Source organism: Hemibagrus wyckioides, linkage group LG14 (assembly GCF_019097595.1).
Source record: "Hemibagrus wyckioides isolate EC202008001 linkage group LG14, SWU_Hwy_1.0, whole genome shotgun sequence".
NCBI classification, from domain to species: domain Eukaryota; kingdom Metazoa; phylum Chordata; class Actinopteri; order Siluriformes; family Bagridae; genus Hemibagrus; species Hemibagrus wyckioides.
The window spans coordinates 20,704,902-20,724,557 of NC_080723.1; the positions used below are offsets into that span (position 1 = coordinate 20,704,902).

Here is a 19,656-nt window from a genome sequence, read left to right on the forward strand (position 1 = left end):
TTGTATCCTGGCATCCCCAGTGATTGCATGTTGTCTTGGATCAGCCTCATTATGCGTGGGTGAGATAATTGATGCGCAATCGCTCGCGTCCTCTGAGAGCGGAGGTGGACCGAGAGCCGCTGATAAAGGCCACTACTGGGAGTCTGCTCATTTGCAGTCTGTAAGCCCATCCAGTCACCTGTTGGAGCTCACCTGTTCACTTTCTCTCACTCTGTCAGCACAATGGACAGCGCTGCTGCTTTTCTGCAAGTGTGGGGTTTGTTCGATCCAAACGGTAAGCCTTGTCTCTAAACCTTGTCAGCTAACCATAAGGAAAAGTACTGATGTTAAAAAAAAAAACTGTGTTTTTATCACGGCAGATCACGGCTACATTGAAGAAAAGCATGTGGACGAGTTTTTCCGGCACATTGTGAAGAAATTAGGGATGACAGTAAGCCACTTATTTGTTTCTATATGTTTAATATCACTAAGTATAGATCAGGAGAGAATACGGTCCAGGAAATTAGGGAACTAGTTACACATTTCTGTTTAAAGTGAAGTTTTCACGCTGATGTGTTTGCTGTTGCTTTGCTTTTGACTAGTGGTGTTTAATTATATTCAATCAAATCGCATGACTCTATGCCAACAGTTTTTGGCTTGTGTGCTTGTTTTTGGTGTGCTTGTATAAGTTTGTAATCTTTTACATCTGCATCAAACTTATTGATCCGTACTCATTTTGGATTGTCTGAGTAAACCCACTGTGAAGATCGCAGCGGGGGAATAATTATTTACGGTATTTAGGCAGAGTTAGTCAGAGCTCTACCAACAGGACCATACATGTGTGGTGCTGATATAAGTGTATCACACATCATTGTGCTGGTGTGCTGTTAAGAGGAATTGGTCTAAAGTGCGTATATATTATACACAATATACTAGGTCATTTTGTTGAAGCATATGTTTCATTCTGTTTAGTTACTAATGTCATTTTACCTGGATCTTAAGGTGACTGCATTCAAGATCCATTCACTAATATGTTGTGGCTTTTAATTCAGTAGCAAGGTTTTGCAAGATAGAAATGTTTGCCCTGTTTTTATGAACAGGATATTTTTAGTGATATATAAAATGCTTCACATGCTAACGTGTATTAATATTTATCTGGACAAATATGTAGCTGGTCTTTTGGGCAGAAGAAATTTTCGTTACATCCAAGAACAGTTTTAAAGATAAACTCTTGTCATCTTCCCCACAGTGTCTGATTGTGAGTCTGTCTGTAATGCAGGGATGAGAAACAGTAGGCTACTAAATATGATCATTTATAATCGGACTGGATATAAATAGGGAAACACATTGAGGAAAACGAAAGTGAAAACTTTAATTGCTAAATCAGAATGCATTTGTGGATTTCAGCCAGAATCCAATTCATGCCAGAGCAGATAAACTCTAATCAAACCTAATCTAAGAAGTGTTCTTAGATTAAAGTGTCATTTAATATATATTACAAATAAAAACATTAAAACACTACACAGCCTTCAATGTAACTTAACAGATATTTTTCAATGCTTCATCAAATTTCTGTAGAAGAGAAACAAATCATTGTACACACATCACAATTATCAGAATCAAATTACATAACTCCACCACTCCTATCTTATTCCTCAGACAGACTGAGTCATAGCCCTTTCCCAGTTTTCACTCTTGAACTTATAACTGTTGTGGAAAATCTACTAAAGTATGAACAGCTGGATGTGATAACGTTCAATTTTTCTCTTTTCCTTGGTAGCAGTAATGCTTTAACTGTATACTGAAATAGATACATTAATTGTTTTCGGGGTTGTGAATAGCCCAAAGTGGAGGTTGAAGAAGCCATTTAATTTTATTACTAACCATGGAAAGTTTTACTTGTGCTAGTTACAATGTGAAGAGAATAGGATTATAGGATTTCACAGATGAAAAATTGATTAAGGATAAAAATGGCAGATATGTAGTGGTTGTGAGAAAAGTTTAAGATATTAGAATGACTTTTTTAAATCTACAGGCATGATAAAGATGATGTGAAAATAAAAATGAAGATTGTCTATATTTCTTTAAGAAAATCTCCTCACTTGTGGCAGATAAAGTGGATGGGATTTTAGTGATAGGTGGAGACTTCAAATTGTGTCTTAAACCAGTACATTGGAACAGGACAGGTTGCCAATAGAAATGGGGTTGGCTGACATTTGGAAAGAAAAATACTTCATTTATGTTCCAAAAGCTGGATTTTTTTTCGGCATTTCAAAAACTGAACTGCATAGAGTAGTGGAGTGCAATATAGAGCCCATTACTCTTTCAGACCATTGCCCTTCTATTTTAAAACCAAACCTGGAACAACATAAACTGTTTAATTACTGCAGATTAAATATCTCAATATTGAACAACACAACACACAAAAAAGAAATAGAGGGAGAAAAAAATGATTATATTAAAATAAATGATAACAGATCTCTCTTCTTCTCTGTGTTGTTGGATGCAGCCAAAGTAATAACAGCGGGAAAGATTATTGCACTTACATCCAGAATAAAAAATCAAAGGGACCAAGAGATAGAGAAAGGATATAGAGAAGGCAATAAAAAGGCTGGAATGTGAACATAACTCTCTGGAAAGAAAAAATCTCTAGTTGTCTTGAAACAAAATAGACAGAAATTAGATGACTTGTGAACTTACAAGGCAGAGGGTACTCTAAGATACTGTGATGAAAAAGTTTACTTGGAGAAGTTTCTGACCTTTTGTATACGTGACTAGAAATTGTTTGTGACTAGAAATTGTTATGACCAGAGATTTTTTTTTCCTTTCCTTAATACTGTCTAGTGTTTTAATCCTGATTATAAATACTCAGTGTAACAAATAATCTGGACCCTTCCTTTTCATTTGTGTGGAGAGCATTGGGTCAAGCAGAAAATATTATGAATGACTGGTTGGAGACCACACTCATATTCTGGAATTTTCTGAAAATATCCACATTTTGGCAAGAGGTTAAAGATGAGACTATGAAAAACTCTCATGTTTTTATATATATATATATATATATATATATATATATATATATATATATATATATATATTTTACATTTACTCTTATTAAATGCACAGAAAACCATGACAATTAATTGGATAAAGCCACACCCTCCATAAATGGCCCAGTGGACTGAAAAACTTGAATCTATGAATAAAATAGAATGTTTGACTGCCTAACTCCAATTAAAACTAGATATTTTTATACAAAGGTAGACATCTGTCATTATGTACACTATATTGCCAAAAGTATTCGCTCACCCATCCAAATAATCAGAATCAGGTGTTCCAATCACTTCCATGGCCACAGGTGTATAAAATCAAGCACCTAGGCATGCAGACTGTTTTTACAAACATTTGTGAAAGAATGGGTCGCTCTCAGGAGCTCAGTGAATTCCAGCGTGGAACTGTGATAGGATGCCACCTGTGCAACAAATCCAGTCGTGAAATTTCCTCACTCCTAAATATTCCACAGTCAACTGTCAGCTGTATTATAAGAACGTGGAAGTGTTTGGGAACGACAGCAACTCAGCCACGAAGTGGTAGGCCACGTAAACTGACGGAGCGGGGTCAGCGGATGCTGAGGCGCATAGTGCGAAGAGGTCGCCAACTTTCTGCAGAGTCAATCGCTACAGACCTCCAAACTTCATGTGGCCTTCAGATTAGCTCAAGAACAGTGCGCAGAGAGCTTCATGGAATGGGTTTCCATGGCCGAGCAGCTGCATCCAAGCCATACATCACCAAGTGCAATGCAAAGCGTCAGATGCAGTGGTGTAAAGCACACCGCCACTGGACTCTAGAGCAGTGGAGACGCGTTCTCTGGAGTGACGAATCGCGCTTCTCCATCTGGCAATCTGATGGACGAGTCTGGGTTTGGCGGTTGCCAGGAGAACGGTACTTGTCTGACTGCATTGTGCCAAGTGTAAAGTTTGGTGGAGGGGGATTATGGTGTGGGGTTGTTTTTCAGGAGCTGGGCTTGGCCCCTTAGTTCCAGTGAAAGGAACTCTGAATGCTTCAGCATACCAAGACATTTTGGACAATTCCATGCTCCCAACTTTGTGGGAACAGTTTGGAGCTGGCCCCTTCCTCTTCCAACATGATTGTGCACCAGTGACCAAAGCAAGGTCCATAAAGACATGGATGACAGAGTCTGGTGTGGATGAACTTGACTGGCCTGCACAGAGTCCTGACCTCAACCCGATAGAACACCTTTGGGATGAATTAGAGCGGAGACTGAGAGCCAGGCCTTCTCGTCCAACATCAGTGTGTGACCTCACAAATGCGCTTCTGGAAGAATGGTCAAAAATTCCCATAAACACACTCCTAAACCTTGTGGACAGCCTTCCCAGAAGAGTTGAAGCTGTCATAGCTGCAAAGGGTGGACCGATGTCATATTGAACCCTATGGATTAGGAATGGGATGTCACTTAAGTTCATATGCGAGTCAAGGCAGGTGAGCGAATACTTTTGGCAATATAGCGTATCTCAATGCATTGAAAAAGGACCGATCAGGAAGGAACATTTCCTTATTCTCTGCGTTTTTTCCTTTTGTTTTTTTTTACTATTACATATTGTTGTATGTGTTTTCTGTCAAACTTAAGTTTTCTCTTACTTAATAAGGCTCAGGGGGGATATATGGTATACAGTACTTCATTGTACCCAGTGTTTCAGTAAAGTGCCTGTTGACTTGAGCTGTGTGAATGGGACACTGAGGCCCAAAAGTGACCTATATGACTGTAAATGGGCAGGTGTAGAATACAATTGGATGATGTGATCTTTGCACCGTTGGTTGTTCTTCATTGAGTTAGCTACAACGCAGTCAGGCCACTTGACTATTTTATCCATAAATATAAGTGCAATGAAAAAAAATGAAGATGAAGGAACTCAGGAATCACTTGCGAGCAGGCAAAGTGTTTCTGCACAGACGGACTTCATTTCTGATCTTCATAATTCTCTGCTTGATGTTTTTGGCCAGGTCCCTTATACTGGCCTTCTGCAGCAATCTGGGAAGGTTGCTGACCTGCTGCTCTGTAGCCTTACTAAACCACTCCTCCAGCTGCTGGAAACAGAAGTCCTGATCTACAACAGACCGGAATACGCAACCGCACTTTGAAGTTGTTAAGCGCCCAATAAAGTGGAATAACTTGCATGTACTGTGATTCTTGAAGACTGCAGTAAAGGGCTGGATGATGAATTTTACCCAGTCTGAAAAAAGAAACAGGAAGAGCACTCACTGTGAGTGTGAAAGAGAGAATAACTTAACATCAAACCCATTTCAGAGTTAAACACGAAGCACCTCCAATTGTACAATTTATTAGGACGAAGAAACCAACCATTATAGGCACAGTATAAGGATCATGGAAATGGTTGAGTGCTAATTATTTAACCCAACATTGTCAGGCAATGATTGTGCATGAAATTGAATCACTACTACAATGTACTCAGCTCTGAATTCTCAAACATAATTGGTCAGAAATGTTGATTAATTTTTGCAAGACAATTAATCAATATATGCCAATTATATATAATGATACAATTATATCAATATAAGTTAATACATATTTAACAACAACATCTGGGCATGCTCCTGATGAGATGGCAAATCTCCTCCCAGACCTGATCAGGGCATCAGTATGCTCCTGGACCCTGTGAGCTACTTGCCAGCTGGCATTTGACAGACACCTTTATCCAGACTTACATTTAACATTTATACAACTGAGGATTAAAGGGCCTTGCATGAGGGCCTATCAGGGGCAGCTTGGTGGAGCTGGGATTTAAACTCACAATCTTTTGATCAGTAGTCCAACACCTTAATCTCTGAGCTACCACAGCGGACATATAAGGTACATAGTCCTAATCAAGTTCACAACTATATTCAGGTCTGGGATAGGCACATGAGAACATGGGAATGTGAGGGCCAGTCAATGGTATCAATGCCTTCATCATCCAGAAACTGCCTACACACTGCCATGAGGCCACGCACCAGGACGAACCTAGAACCCACTGCGCCGGTGTGTCTGACAATGGCTCTGAGGATTTCATCCTGGTACCAGCAGTGAGTGTACAGTTGGCTAGCATGTGAAGGTGTGACCATGATTACCGTTATTTTCCAAGCTGTTTCTCATTCTATGACTCAGCGTTGATTTCTCTTTCGGATGCTCCCTTTAGGGGTTGTCACACCGGATCATATTTCTCTGTCTTTTTGTCAGCGCCATGGTCTCCAAACCATACCACATAGCTGGACACACCACAGTCTTGTAAATTTTCCGTTTCACTCTTGAAGACACCCTTCTGTTACAAATCACTCCTGCCACTCTTCACCAGTTCCACCCTGCCTGTACTCCCTTCTTCACTTCTCAACCACACTCTCGATTACCCTGAACAGTTGACCACAAGTATTTAAACTCATCCACCTCTATCACATCTACTCCTTCCAACTGCACCATTCCACTGCCCTCGCATTCATTCTCCTGCATGTACTCTATCTTGTCCTTACTGACTTCCATTCCCCTCCTCTCTAATGCAGACCTCCACCTCTCCAGGCTCATCTCAACCTCTTCTCTACTTTCACTACAGATCACAGTGTCATAGATTATCAAAGTCTATGGGGGCTCCTTCATCCATTGACCTGTCCATGGGCATTGCAAACAAGAAAGGGCTAAAAGCTGATCCTCGGTGCAATCCTTGAACCAGTCGGTCATTCCTACTGCTGTCACACTGTCCTAATACATATCCTGCACCACCCTAACATACTTCTTGGCCGCTCCTGACTTCCTCATACAATACCACACCTCCACTTTCAGCACCCTGTCGTACGCTTTCTCCAAATCCACAATCACCCAATGTAACTCCTTCCGACCTATACTTCTCCATTAACATTCTCAAAGCAAACATACAGTAGCATCTGTAGTGCCATAAAGCCATATTGATGCTCAGAGATCATAACCTCTCCTCTTAGCCCAGCCTTCACTACTCTTTCCCATTATCTTCATGGTGTAACTGATCAGCTTTATGCCTATAGTTAGTGCAGGTCTGCACATCTCCCTTATTCTTAAAAATCGGTACCAGTACACTTCTTCTCCACTCCTCCGACATCCTCTCACTTTCCAAATTTTTGCTCAACAACTTGGCTAACAATTCCACTAGCATTTCTCCTAAACATCTTCATGCCTTCACTGGTATGTTATCTTGGCCAACTGCCTTTCCAATTTTCCTAATAGCTGTCCTCACTTCACCCTTACTAATCCCCTTGACTTCCTGGTGAACTATTTCCAAATCATCCTGCCTTCTCTTTCTCTCATTTTCTTCATTCATCAGCTCTTCGAAATACTCCATGCACCTTCTCAACACACTCTCCATGCTTGTCAGAACATTTTCGTTTATCATCCTTTATCACCCTCACCTTCCTGACACAACCCTCCCCATTTATCCGTGCTTGGGACCGGCACTAAGGACACACTGGCATGTGCATCCACTGGGTTTGTGGCTGGGTTTGGTGTTGATTCCTCAAGCAGGAAATATGACAGTGTAATGAAAGTTTAAAGAAATGTTCCAGCTGTTTTTCCCCCTCATTAAACTAAAACCTTGTGATATTCAATAAAGCCTACCATCACATGTGATTCTGTTGCAGGTAACACACACGTTATCCATATAAATGGTGCCATGGAGCAAAAGCTTCTCCTCTGATTTGCACTCGGAATATGGAACACACAATGCATTTCCCAACTGTCCATCCGCATGAAATCCTTTCTGGCAGTGTTCACACACCGTGTCTCTGTCTGGAGTTCCTGTTCAATAATAAATAAAAAAGACAAATCATAAAAAATGCAAAAGTTACAATTTTACATATGTTTCCTGAAATTTTTTAACTGACCAGTTAGGGGTGTTTCTGAATAAGCAAGAGATTGATGTTCTGTCCAAAGCTGTCATTCTAGCTGTTAACCCACATGAATGTGTTCACTGCCCTTTCTTTCTTGTGTATCCTTTCTGGACTCCCATATCCACCAGGTTTCCCTTCTGAAACTTGCAAGTAATGACTCACACTTATACACACACACATCATGCATTCCTGTACCATGACGATGTATTGTGTCAATCCTTTCTATATCTCATCCTACTGTTTAGCCTTTTTCAATATTTGAATAATTTGTTTCTTCTGGTGAAGTATCATTAGGTGTCTGTGGCACGACGCCTCCTGTTTAGATTCTGAAGCTTCATATGCAGGCAGCAATGTATTCATTCAAGGTATTGAATTTAAATTTAAAATTAAATTTCAGAAGACTGAGGAGATATATTCTCATTACCTATTTAACAGAATTACCTTTTTCTTTGACTCTGTATCCACTTGGACACACCGAATGTGGCCGGCAGATGTCCGAGTCGAGATAAAAGCCTTCCTTGCACCCACACACACGGTTAGTGGAATTCGTGCACTTCTGTACCTCCACCTGATCTGGCCGACACCATCTGCATGGTAGACACTCGTAAATGTAGTTCCAGACCTCGGTGTATAATCCTGCATCACAGGGCTTGCAGATGGTTTGATGTGTCGCAGTGCAGTGCTTCTGCAGACGGTAACCTGGAGGGCAGCGGTTACACAACAGTTTCTGGCCAGTGGGAAGCTCTCGCAGATACGTGGTCTCATTTTGAGCGAGTATTAATGATACTGTGCTGCTGTAGAGCACCAACACTGTGAGAATAAGCTGCAGAAACAATCACACACACACACAAAATAATGTCAGGATATTACTGTAATAAACCTAACACAAATCTCAGCCTCAGTACCCAAAAGGAATTTCTGTGGTTTTGCAAAGGTTTTTCCTTCAGCCACATGGCTCCAAAACACTTAGACATTCCTGTCACACACACACACACCATTATTCTGCAGGTCAGCTTAGGAAGCTGATGCACTAAATTCCAGACTGATTAATCGCTTCAACAAAACAGGAGCCATAACAACACCCTTTCCTTTACTACCTAGGTTTTATCTGTCAGTAAAAGGATCTAGCATTCTGTCATGCACTGTCAAAAACCTTGGGGTCATTTTGGCACCAAAACAAAGACAACTGAATATATATATTACATACACATGCACTTTAGAGAGAGCAATTCTAAATCATTTCAAAAACAGCACACATCCTGAAACACTTGTAGCTTGAAGCCTTGTCACTGATGTGGCTCCATCTTTAGGTGTGAAAGTAGCAGCTTCAAAACGAGCTCTTGAAGGAGGAATAACTTTTCAGGTGGAAAAGGAAAGTAACATACCTCACATTATAGAGTGTAAAGATGTCACACAGAACATTTCACCAGGTTAAGACCTCTCTCTCTCTCTCTCTCTCTCTCACTAAGTCTGTCTTCACATGACAGTTTCAAACCTGAACGTTTCTTCGTCTCCATACCGAAAACAACCCCAACAAACACACAAAACCGTCACAGCACGGCTCTAGTTCTCTCTCTGGCCAGGAATTGCGTGTGTTAACGCACAGAAAATAAGTTAAATGAAAAAAAAAAGAACAGAAATAAACTATGCTAAAGAAAGCCTCCGTGCTCGAGCTCGAGCGCTACGTGAAGCTCGAGAGCGCGGGGTCACTTACCTCGCGTGTTTCCATAGCTGAGTTACAGTGCGCGCGTGGCGCTCCTCAAGGCTGATGTCAAGGCGGAGGATCTCCTGCCTCTTTCTAATGCATACGTCACCACTCTTGCAGGAAAACAATAACGACAACAACAACAATGACAACAAAACAAAAACACGCACACAGCTTCAATCAGTCGGAAACGTCGATTAAATAGGATTAAATAATGTATAATTATAATAACGTGAATAATATTTACCGCTTGTACCAGTGCGTCTCTCTCTCTCTCTCTCTCTCTTTTCTCTGAATCCATGCATTAAAATGTACTGTAGCTCTCTTACTATGTTTAGTGCATCAAAACCTATGATTATTGCCCTTTGAAGGGTTTTAATTAGTGGTTGGTTAGAAAATTGAGGGATAATTTTCTTGCTCAAATAGTCAGTCCATGTACATAGAATCCGTTATTTCTGCACGTGTTTAGATTAATGAAGTTAGAAACTTAGAAAGTTAGCTGTTTATGCTCTAAATCTAAAAAAGTATGCGCAAATCTAGTTATATAATAGCATGCTGTGTTGAGGTAGTTATATGGAGGTTCTCGTTGTAAGTGAAAAGTGTGCCATATATACAGTGTGTGCAAGTGAGGTGCAAATAGTACTGAGTTTCAATTGTGCAGTCCCTGTAGGTTAACGGATGGTGTGCAAGTAAGGTGCAAAATATTACTGATAATAGTGTAGTCTCAGCATGCAACATTATGTTATGTATAAAGTCATTATGCAGTTGTGGTTTGCAGTAAGTCTTTATTAGGATTCTGATAGCCTGCAGGTAGGAACTGTTTTTCAGCCTGCTGGTTGTGGATTGAATTCTCCGGTTTGCTTTATGGAAGAATGCACTGGGTGACTGGGGTCAACTGTGATTTTGTGAGCCTTCCTCAGACATAGCATGTCCTGTAAGGCTGGAAGTTTATTTCCAATGGTGAGTTCAGCTGCTCTCATGACTCTCTGGAGGGTTTTTAAATCTAGTTCTGAGCAGCTGCCATACCAGACAGTCAGATACCCGGTTATAACGCACGCAAGGGTGCATCTGTAGAAGTTGAGCCTCCAGGAAGTCGAAGCAGAGCTGCTTTGATTACTCATGTGGTGTGCAGAGACCAGGACATCAGGAAGTCATCAGAGAGGAGCATACCAAGGAATTTGATTAGATTAGATTAGATTAGATTCAACTTTGTCATTGCACATAGTTACAAGGCAACGAAATGCAGTTAGCATCTAACCAGAAGTGTAAGTTAGCAGTGCAATATGAACATATATACAGATATATATAAATAAAAGCTATATATAAATTGGATTTACAAATATATATATATAAATATATATATATATATATATATATATATATATATATATATATATATATATATATATATATACAGTATAAAGTGAGCAAGGATGGATATTGTGCATAGAATATATAAATTAATGTACAGAATAATTGTAAATTTACAGATATATATGAATGTGCGGAATAAGAAATATACAGAAATTATATATAGATGAATTTACAGTGTATGCAATAGTATGAAATATACATATGAATAAATATGAATAACTTTACAGCTGGATGGATATGCAGGGAGTATACATATACACACACACCTATATACCTATATGAATATACATATCTATGTGCAGACTATACAAACGAATGTACAGAGAGTATTTACAGAGATATATTACATCACTACTGGGTTTATCAGTGTGTGGGGGGAAGTTACTGTCCCTGTAAGGAGGGTAGTGAAGCTGAGTTCACTAAGGTAACCACTGTGGGATAAAAACTGTTCCTTAGCCTGCTGCTTTTGGCTTTTAGGCATCTGAACCTTTTTCCAGAGGGAAGGAGAGAAAACAGTTTATGTGCAGGGTGAGAGGAGTCCTTCACGATGCTGCGAGCCTTACGCAGACATTGTTTCTTATAGACGTCCTCAACGGCAGGGAGTGGAGTCCCAATGATGCGTTGGGCGGTTTTCACCACCCTTTGAATCGATTTACGGTCCGAGACAGAGCAGTTCCCATACCAGACTGTAATACAGGTTACAGGTTAGGATGCTCTCTACTGCACAACGGTAGAAATTGTTCATTATGTCCGTAGAGAGGTGATTCTTCCTCAGTAATCTCAGGAAGAAGAGACGCTGGGATGCTTTCTTGAGCAGACTGGAGGTGTTGGAGAACCAAGTTAAGTCCTCAGAGATGTGGACCCCCAGGAACTTGAAGCTGGTAACACTTTCAACCATCGTCCCATTGATGTACACAGGGGAGTGTGTGTTACCCCTTCTCCTCCTAAAGTCCACAATGAGCTCCTTGGTTTTACTGGTGTTCAGGAGCAGGTTATTGTCTGCACACCACTCGGCCAAGTGCTTTACCTCTTCCCTGTAGTTTGTCTCATCGTTGTCACTGATGAGTCCAATCACTGTTGTATCATCTGCAAACTTTATTATGGTATTAGAACCATGCACAGGGCTGCAGTCATGTGTGTACAGTGAAAACAGGAAGGGGCTCAGTACACAGCCTTGTGGAACGCCAGTGTTCAGTATGATGGTTGAGGAGAGAGTGTTATTGGATTTTACATTCTGTGGCCTGTTGGTCAGAAAATCCAGTATCCAGCTGCATAGAAAGGTGTTGATACCAAGATCAGCAAGTTTCCTAATCAGCCTGGAGAGGATGACTGTGTTGAATGCCGAGCTGAAATCAACAAACAGCATTCTTGTATAGGTGTTCTTGTTGTCCAGGTGAGACAGTACAGTGTGTAATGTTAGAGAGACAGCATCCTTGATGCTCCTATTCTCACGGTAGGCAAACTGATGAGGGTCCAGTGAAGGTGGTAGGCTTGTCTTAATATGTGCTAGGACTAACCGCTCAAAGCACTTCATGATTATGGGTGTAAGTGCTACCGGGTGATAGTCATTAAGGCACGTTGGTTTGGAATGTTTAGGCACTGGCACAATGGAGTGTCTAAACATTCCAAACCCACATGCCTTAATGACTATCGCCCGGTAGCACTTACACCTAAGTCTTGCTCCTAAGTCTTTCTACAGTGTCCCTGTTGATATGTAAAGTTGCATGGCTATCATCCTGCACCCTCCTAAAGTCCACAACCATCTCATCTCTGTGGGCTGTCTCATCTCCGTTAGTGATGAGGCCCAAGATGGAAGTATCATCAGTAAACTAAAAGACAATGAAGGAACATGGAGTACAGGAGGGGGCTGAGAACACAACCCTGTGGAGTACCTGTGCTCAGAGTCAGAGTGGTGGAGTAACTATTACCAATTCTTACTACTTGGGGTCAGTTCATCAGAAAGTCCACACTTCACAGCTGAGATCCTCAATACAGTTCCATCCTAATTACTGATCTATCTAATCTACTGATCTAACTGTAGCCATATCCTCAGTAACTAAACGGAATTATCATGGTTTCTAAAGGTTTTTAGTTTCAGCCACATGTCAGAGACCTTGAAAAACATGAAGAAGGATAAGTGAGTTTTATTTGTTTTTGTAAAGGATGACCTGATTGAGGACAGACTGCAGCGACTTAGAGACGCGAGTGCAAACGGACGTCTGCAAATCCATCAGGTGAACTGTAGCCCTGATAATAAACTTCAGAAAGAATTGAATTCTCTGTTTGCAGACTATTTCTATTTAACACATGACTACAGGTGGCCAACATCTTCCTGCCAGAGGAGGAGAACTTCCTGTTGTTGTTTCGCAGAGAGACACCACTGGACAACAGTGTGGAGTTCATGAGGGTCAGACTGGTTGTTTTTTTCCCCTTCTAATCTGCTTCCTTAATTTCACCTACCTTAGCCATTTTATTATTTTTATTTTTTTATCATGTGCTTTATGTGGACTCCAGAACCAACATTGCTTTATAACTGTATTTTTTTTAAGAATAACTTGTTAAATAACAGGTTAAATAAAGTATGAAACCTGTAATTATGCAAGTTTTTCTGCATTAGCCATGTTAACTATTAGTGCATGTGACATGGTAACAGTCAACTTTTAGCAAGTAAAACTGCTAGGTACGTAGCTAATCTTAATGTTGATAATTATGGTCATTTTGACATATTTTGGCTTTGTTGATTGAGGATATTGTGATAAAAATATGAATTCAGATCCTGAATTTTAATTTGTGTTTACCTGAGAAAAAGGAGCTAGTTTATTAAAAAGCATTAAGCACAGTATTAGCAAGCAATGAATAGCTAAACTAACCATTCTGTTATATTAATATTTCCAAAATGTTGATAAACAGATTCCACATTTAGCATAAAACTTCCCCTGATTTGACATTAAAATAACCCAATAAGTTTAAGCTTATAATAGTTTAGAATTTCATGTAGTTTCACGTAGTTTATCAGATGCTAACTCATAGTCTCTATGTCCCAGTTGTAGTCTACGAGTTGTACTGGTACAAGATTGACGTATCTTAATCCTGAGCTGTTTTATGTCTCTGCAGATCTGGAGACGCTACGATGCTGACAGCAGTGGATTCATATCAGCTGTGGAACTCAAGGTACCATTCAAGCTTACAAATGTATTTGAATATGAATTTTATATATTTGAAGTATATACACATATCATATTAAATCTTTTTTTATTGTATTGTGTGTTTAATACATTTTTAGCCATTTTATCTGTATGTTAAAAATTACTGCTTATCTTTATCTTCAAAATATATATGTAGTATATAAGTTATCTGTAGTTCTACTGAAATAGCTAAATTCCTATTAAGCAGCTAACTTTGGCTACTATTAGTTGCTAGCATAGTCATTATCATTAACATTATCATTGCCTAAATCGCTAGAATGGTTATGCTAAGCATTAAGAAAACTAGATATTTGAGTACTTTGTTGACTGCCTAAATTGACTTGACTTTTGTCCTAATTTACAAACATTTACATTACTGTTATGTGAATTTTTGAGATTTGTGTAACCCATAACCAGATATTTTGAACACTGTGTTTTTTGAACATGAAATAAATTCATATCCACATACTTTTATGAAGCTCCTTATACTTACTGTGGAAGTCTGCTCCTATATATATTCAGCACCAGTAACACGTGTTAAGTATCTTAAAAAAATATTTGGATTCTTTATGCAAGTTGCACAACTCCTTGAAATTTTTACTCTAATGTACTAATTAGAGCTGCTAGATTTAACCACTTATTTGGCTTAGTCAACCAGGAAATGGTTTATACATCTGATTATTGCATGAGACAATACTATCCTTCTAAAAAGCGTACACTAGACACTATAGTGCATAGTTTAAATTCGTACTATGTTATTTGGTACACCATTTATGTCTATGTGCTTGCTAGTTAAATCATTATCCTTATTAACTAGCTTATGGTCAGTGTTTATGGTTTCCATTTGTCTAACAACAGCATTCAGTTTCCTCCATGGAAGCCAATGGAATTTTCCATACAGCAATGGATTTATCAAAGTATATATTAAACAGCATGATTAAACAGATTGTGTTTTTTGTTTCAGATTTGTGATTTATGTAACTTATATATTTCATTTTTACATATGTGTTTGTGTATGTGTGTGTGTGTCCTTGACAACTCATCTTCTTCTCTGTTCTTCTCTGTGCCTCGTCTCCAGAGTTTCCTTGAAGATCTGTTTGAGCAGCACAACAAGAGCATCACACCGGACAAACTGGAGCTGTACACCAACACCATTGTATGGTCGCATTCTGAATAGCAACAGAGACAACAGAAACACTACACATAATCTACATCTAATACTAAACAGTTATTAAAAAGAATGTAATATTTTTTAATAAAGTTTTAACTCAATACATACATACATGTGCAAATATGCCTAGGGGATATCAGTATTAAAATTGTGCAGTATGAGCAACTATTCAGTGTGGAAACAGCTGGAAGAAGTCATTCCTCTTACTGGACAATTCCAAGCTTGAATTTCAATGGGTTAACTACAAATGAATAAAAAGTATGATGTGTAGTTTATTAATTTCAACATTTACTGGTGATTTATTAGGTTAGTTTTAATAGTTGCTTTTGTTATTTATTAGGCTAGGCTTAGTTACTTACTAGTAGCTACATGAGAGCATGAATGATATTGGCACATTTGTATGCCTATTTTTTTTTTCCCAGATGAAAATGTTTGACAAAAACCAAGATGGGCACCTGGATTTAAATGATATGGCAAGGTATTATTAAAATGAACAGTCTGTACTTCTGTATATTTAGAAATTTATCACAAGATATTTCATTATATTTTTCTATTGTATGTTAAGAGTGTATTATTAACTACTCCTTTATCTGCTTCTCCAGAATTCTGTCCTTAAAGGAGAACTTCCTGCTGAAGTTTGAGATGGATGTGAGTAGCTTCAGAAAACTACACCAGGTTACATACGTAACCTAGTTCCCTGAGAAGGGAACGGGATGCTGTGTTATGGCTGAAGCTATGGGAATGCTTCTATGTGGAAGTTATGTCTGAGGCTCTATGTGAAATCAATTTATCGGCTCAGTTAGGTCATGTGAGAAAGCGGAGCGTGACAGCAAGACAACAAAAAAGCATCTATGTCACATTACGCCGCCACACGCCAGGAAATGTCTGTCCATGAGGTCGTGAAAGGGCACCAATGAGCTGGGAACAAAGCAAAGGTCCCATTGACTGAGAGGTCCCAGGAGGGAAGACGTGGTCTGCAGGAAAACCTCAGCCACCTGGCCCCTATGTAGAACGCGAGAGACCAGAGAACACGTATGGCTGCCATGTATACCTCAATGTAAAGGGTGATAGGCCCTCAAAGAGGCGTGTCTGCAGCATTGTACTAACAGGACAATGAACCAAACATAGTCTCCACAACCTTCATTGGGATAATGGAGATTGGGAGCTGGTCACCCTCAGGGGCCAGACCCAAAGGTTCCAGATCTCTGGGTAGATCTACACCTGAGAGAGGAGGGCCATCCTGATGGGAATCTCCCAAGGAGCACCGTCCAGAAGGAAAAGAGAAAGCCACAGGGGACAGTGGGCCAACTCCTCAGAGGTGAACATAGCCACTTCTGCCCAGCCAAAAATTGCCATTTGCATTCCACCGCCTATGGGTGGAGATGCCATTCCCCTTGCCTCAGCCCCCTGCCTCAGCAGGAAATCTGCTTCCTGATCATGTGCCCTGGAGGGTAAATCACTCTCAGTGAGAGAAATATCGTCTCTAACTAGGGCCATATCTGGTGCACCAACCTGACCAGAGGGCACAAACACAAACCGCCCTTTGTGTTTCAGGAGAAAGTGTTTCAGCACTAGAAATACAGCCCCTATCTTCAGGCAATCTGTGTCCCATGAGAGACAGGAGCCCTCCTAAATGCCATGGGCAGGGTGGCTGTTTAGGACAGCTCCCCAACCTGAGAGGGTAAGAGTAAGAGTCTTGCGACAATGACACGCCCTATAAGCGGGACACAAGGTGAGAAACCAGGGTCACATAAGATGAGTGGGAGACAGATGTGCCCGCATAATGGCTGACTCCCAAACTATCCCCAAGTAGGTGGCTCTCAGAGCAGGAGAAAGCACACACATTGAGGCCTAGGGACATCATATAGGCAAGCATGGCATCTCGATTCCTGGCTGCCACTTCCCTCAACTGAGCCAAGATGCCTGGGGTTCAATGATTCCAGAGCAGCCTTCAGTATTATAGTCACAAATCAGTGACACAATGACCTTGAGTGTTAACATCGCGAACTTGTATGTTTCAGCATACAATTCGGAGCACACCTTCCCGAGCTTCAAACATAACTTCTATATAGAACCATTCCCATTAAGTCAGTCATGATGCAGCATCAAGTTCCCTCAAAAGGGAACTCGCAGAAACATCTAGTTGCAATCTACTCGCATCTAATTCAGAAAAGTCATGCTTTATTTTTTCATGTGTTTCGTGTTCTCTGTTGAAATAAACGAGTGTGTGGTGTTTTGTTAATGTCCAGGCCTGCAGTCAAAAGGACAGAGCGAGAGATTTCGAGAAAATCTTTGCCCACTATGATGTGGTAGGTTTGTGTGTACAATACAGGAAACGTTCATATGAGGTTCATCTTTAATGCTGTTTCATAACTAACTGTGTTTGCTCAATAGAGTAAAACAGGAGCCCTGGAAGGACCAGAGGTGGATGGATTTGTTAAAGACATGATGGAGTTGGTCAAGGTAGAGGTCTTTTTTCATTGCATCAAATATTAATGAGTTAGCATTTCAATTTCATGTCATTTCAATTTCATGAATTTTTTTTTGTAATTTATTAAAATACCCAAAAGCAAAGTTATATTCCAGATGGTTTAGTTTTGGTCCCTCTACCTTCACACTGTTTCTATTAAAGACTTTACAGCTGAGTCACTAAGTTTGACTTCATTTGTTTACCCTCATTCCTGAGGTAAATGTTGTTATTCTGGAAATTTCTGTCTTGTATCCACTTTCCCTCTGGGGTTAGCTTAAGCTGGTTAGCTAGTTTATTTTCTCCTTGGCACATAGTTAGAGTTAGACTCTTGGTTGAGGCACGAGCTAAAGTTTGAAGGGAGGATGGTACTTTAGAAGTAATTTTAATAATAATACCATGAATACCATGAATTTAGTTTAATTTGATATATTGCATTTTTCATATATTGAAGTATATCCATTGAAAGATTTATTCTGGTACTTTGCAAAACTATTGTATAAAGTTAATGTTTATCCTTTAAGGGGTTATTCTTGTTAATTCACATGCTGTTTATTTTAACATTACTCATGTTTACTGTTCCATGCCCCTCCCGTCACCAACCACCACCACCACACACATGGCTATCCCTCAGCCCAACCTGACTGGCACAGACTTGGACAGGTTCAAACAAGCTCTGCTTAGCCACTGCGACATCAACAGGGATGGAAAGATCCAGAAGAATGAACTAGCACTGTGTCTGGGGCTGAAGCTCGGTCCCTGAAGCACACAGAGGGACTCTTGTCCTACACACAAACACACTCACAGACTACCTGCAAATGCTAATACAGTCAATTTAATGCAAGCAATAACTAAGGACTAAACACTGCATTCCATGCTTATTTAAACCAGAGGCATCATGCCCATTCAAACTGAGGGGGCACAACTGTTGAGTTAGGTGGATTTTATTAGCAGATCCGTGCTGCATCCTCGTCACTTTCTGGAGATTTTACACTGGTTTTAATGCATAAGCCTAACACAGTTAAGTTGGCTGCCAGTGCAGCATCCCTACAATTGTGCTCACTGTGCCCCCTTAGAAAAAAGAAGGTGCATGACGCCACTGGATTAAACCTTAACTTGAAAATTAATGTTATGTAATCATGTTGTTGTTGTATCCTTTTAAAAAAATCTCTTGAATAAGATGTGTATTTCTGTATTTCTGTGCCGATAAATAGATAAATGTGAATTTGTGTAACGCAGAAAAGGGTGTACTGTCTTTTAATAATAATACATTTTATTTATAGGCGCCTTTCTCAACACCCAAGGACACCGAACAATAAGTTACAAAACAGCACATAGAAACAATACGACAAAAAAACAAGCAACAATAACAAAAAACAAATACAGAAGACTGAGACTGCGTGAGAGGGCAAGTAGGATTTAGGAAGAGTAAGCAAGCTTAAACAGGTGAGAATTGAGTCTAGATTTAAAGATAGAGAGTCAAGGTTACGGATGTCTGGAGGTAAAGAGTTCCAGAGCCGGGGAGCAGAGCAACAGAAAGCCCTCTGCCCCATGGTGGCGAGACGAGCAGAAGGCACAGAAAGATGAAGAGAAGAGGCAGATCTAAGAGAAAGAGATGGAACATGAATATGGAGAAGATCAGACAAGTAAGAAGGGGCAAGATTGTGAATAGCTTTAAAAGTGAGAAGAAGAATCTTGAAGTCTATGCAAAGCTTGACCGGAAGCCAGTGATGTTATTAATATGTGATTGAAATGAGAGTGTACTGTCCAGGAGGACACCCAAACTCTTAACCTGAGTAGAAGGGGAAACAATAGAATTGTCAATAGAGAGGGAGAAGCTATTTATTTT

General features: G+C 40.0%; 2 protein-coding genes across 3 annotated transcripts; one reads left to right on the forward strand and one right to left on the reverse strand.

Annotated features, from left to right (window-relative positions):
* The first annotated feature begins 222 nt into the window (after window positions 1–222).
* LOC131365237 (secretagogin-like) lies at window positions 223–18,793 on the forward strand. Its single transcript, XM_058408926.1, has 11 exons — window positions 223–274; window positions 360–430; window positions 13,147–13,218; window positions 13,302–13,391; window positions 14,099–14,155; window positions 15,248–15,325; window positions 15,763–15,818; window positions 15,943–15,988; window positions 17,590–17,649; window positions 17,735–17,803; window positions 18,442–18,793. The coding sequence occupies exons 1-11, from the start codon at window positions 223–225 to the stop codon at window positions 18,568–18,570; spliced, it is 780 nt and encodes a 259-aa protein (XP_058264909.1). The 3' UTR covers window positions 18,571–18,793.
* On the reverse strand, window positions 3,071–9,724 carry LOC131365236 (tumor necrosis factor receptor superfamily member 11B-like). 2 transcript variants are annotated; one of them, XM_058408923.1, is made up of 4 exons: window positions 9,620–9,724; window positions 8,347–8,728; window positions 7,634–7,813; window positions 3,071–5,231 (listed from the first exon to the last, which is right to left on the reverse strand). In XM_058408923.1, exons 1-4 carry the CDS (start codon window positions 9,632–9,634, stop codon window positions 4,918–4,920), a joined length of 891 nt encoding a protein of 296 aa, XP_058264906.1. In that variant the 5' UTR covers window positions 9,635–9,724; the 3' UTR covers window positions 3,071–4,917. The 2 variants fall into 2 exon arrangements, with proteins under 2 accessions (XP_058264906.1, XP_058264907.1); XM_058408924.1 differs by having other exon boundaries at window positions 4,920–5,259.
* Window positions 18,794–19,656: the final 863 nt, after the last annotated feature.

Bases quoted from the DNA above. Each gene is read 5' to 3' on its own strand.
- LOC131365237 (XM_058408926.1), top strand. From the start codon at position 223: ATGGACAGCGCTGCTGCTTTTCTGCAAGTGTGGGGTTTGTTCGATCCA. The intron at 13,219-13,301 runs GTGAACTGTAGC...ACATGACTACAG, and splicing joins GACGTCTGCAAATCCATCAG to GTGGCCAACATCTTCCTGCC. The intron at 15,989-17,589 runs GTGAGTAGCTTC...GTTAATGTCCAG, and splicing joins TGCTGAAGTTTGAGATGGAT to GCCTGCAGTCAAAAGGACAG.
- LOC131365236 (XM_058408923.1), bottom strand. The intron at 7,814-8,346 runs GTAATTCTGTTA...ATTATTGAACAG, and splicing joins ATACAGAGTCAAAGAAAAAG to GAACTCCAGACAGAGACACG. The intron at 5,232-7,633 runs GTAGGCTTTATT...TTCTTTTTTCAG, and splicing joins CAACAGAATCACATGTGATG to ACTGGGTAAAATTCATCATC.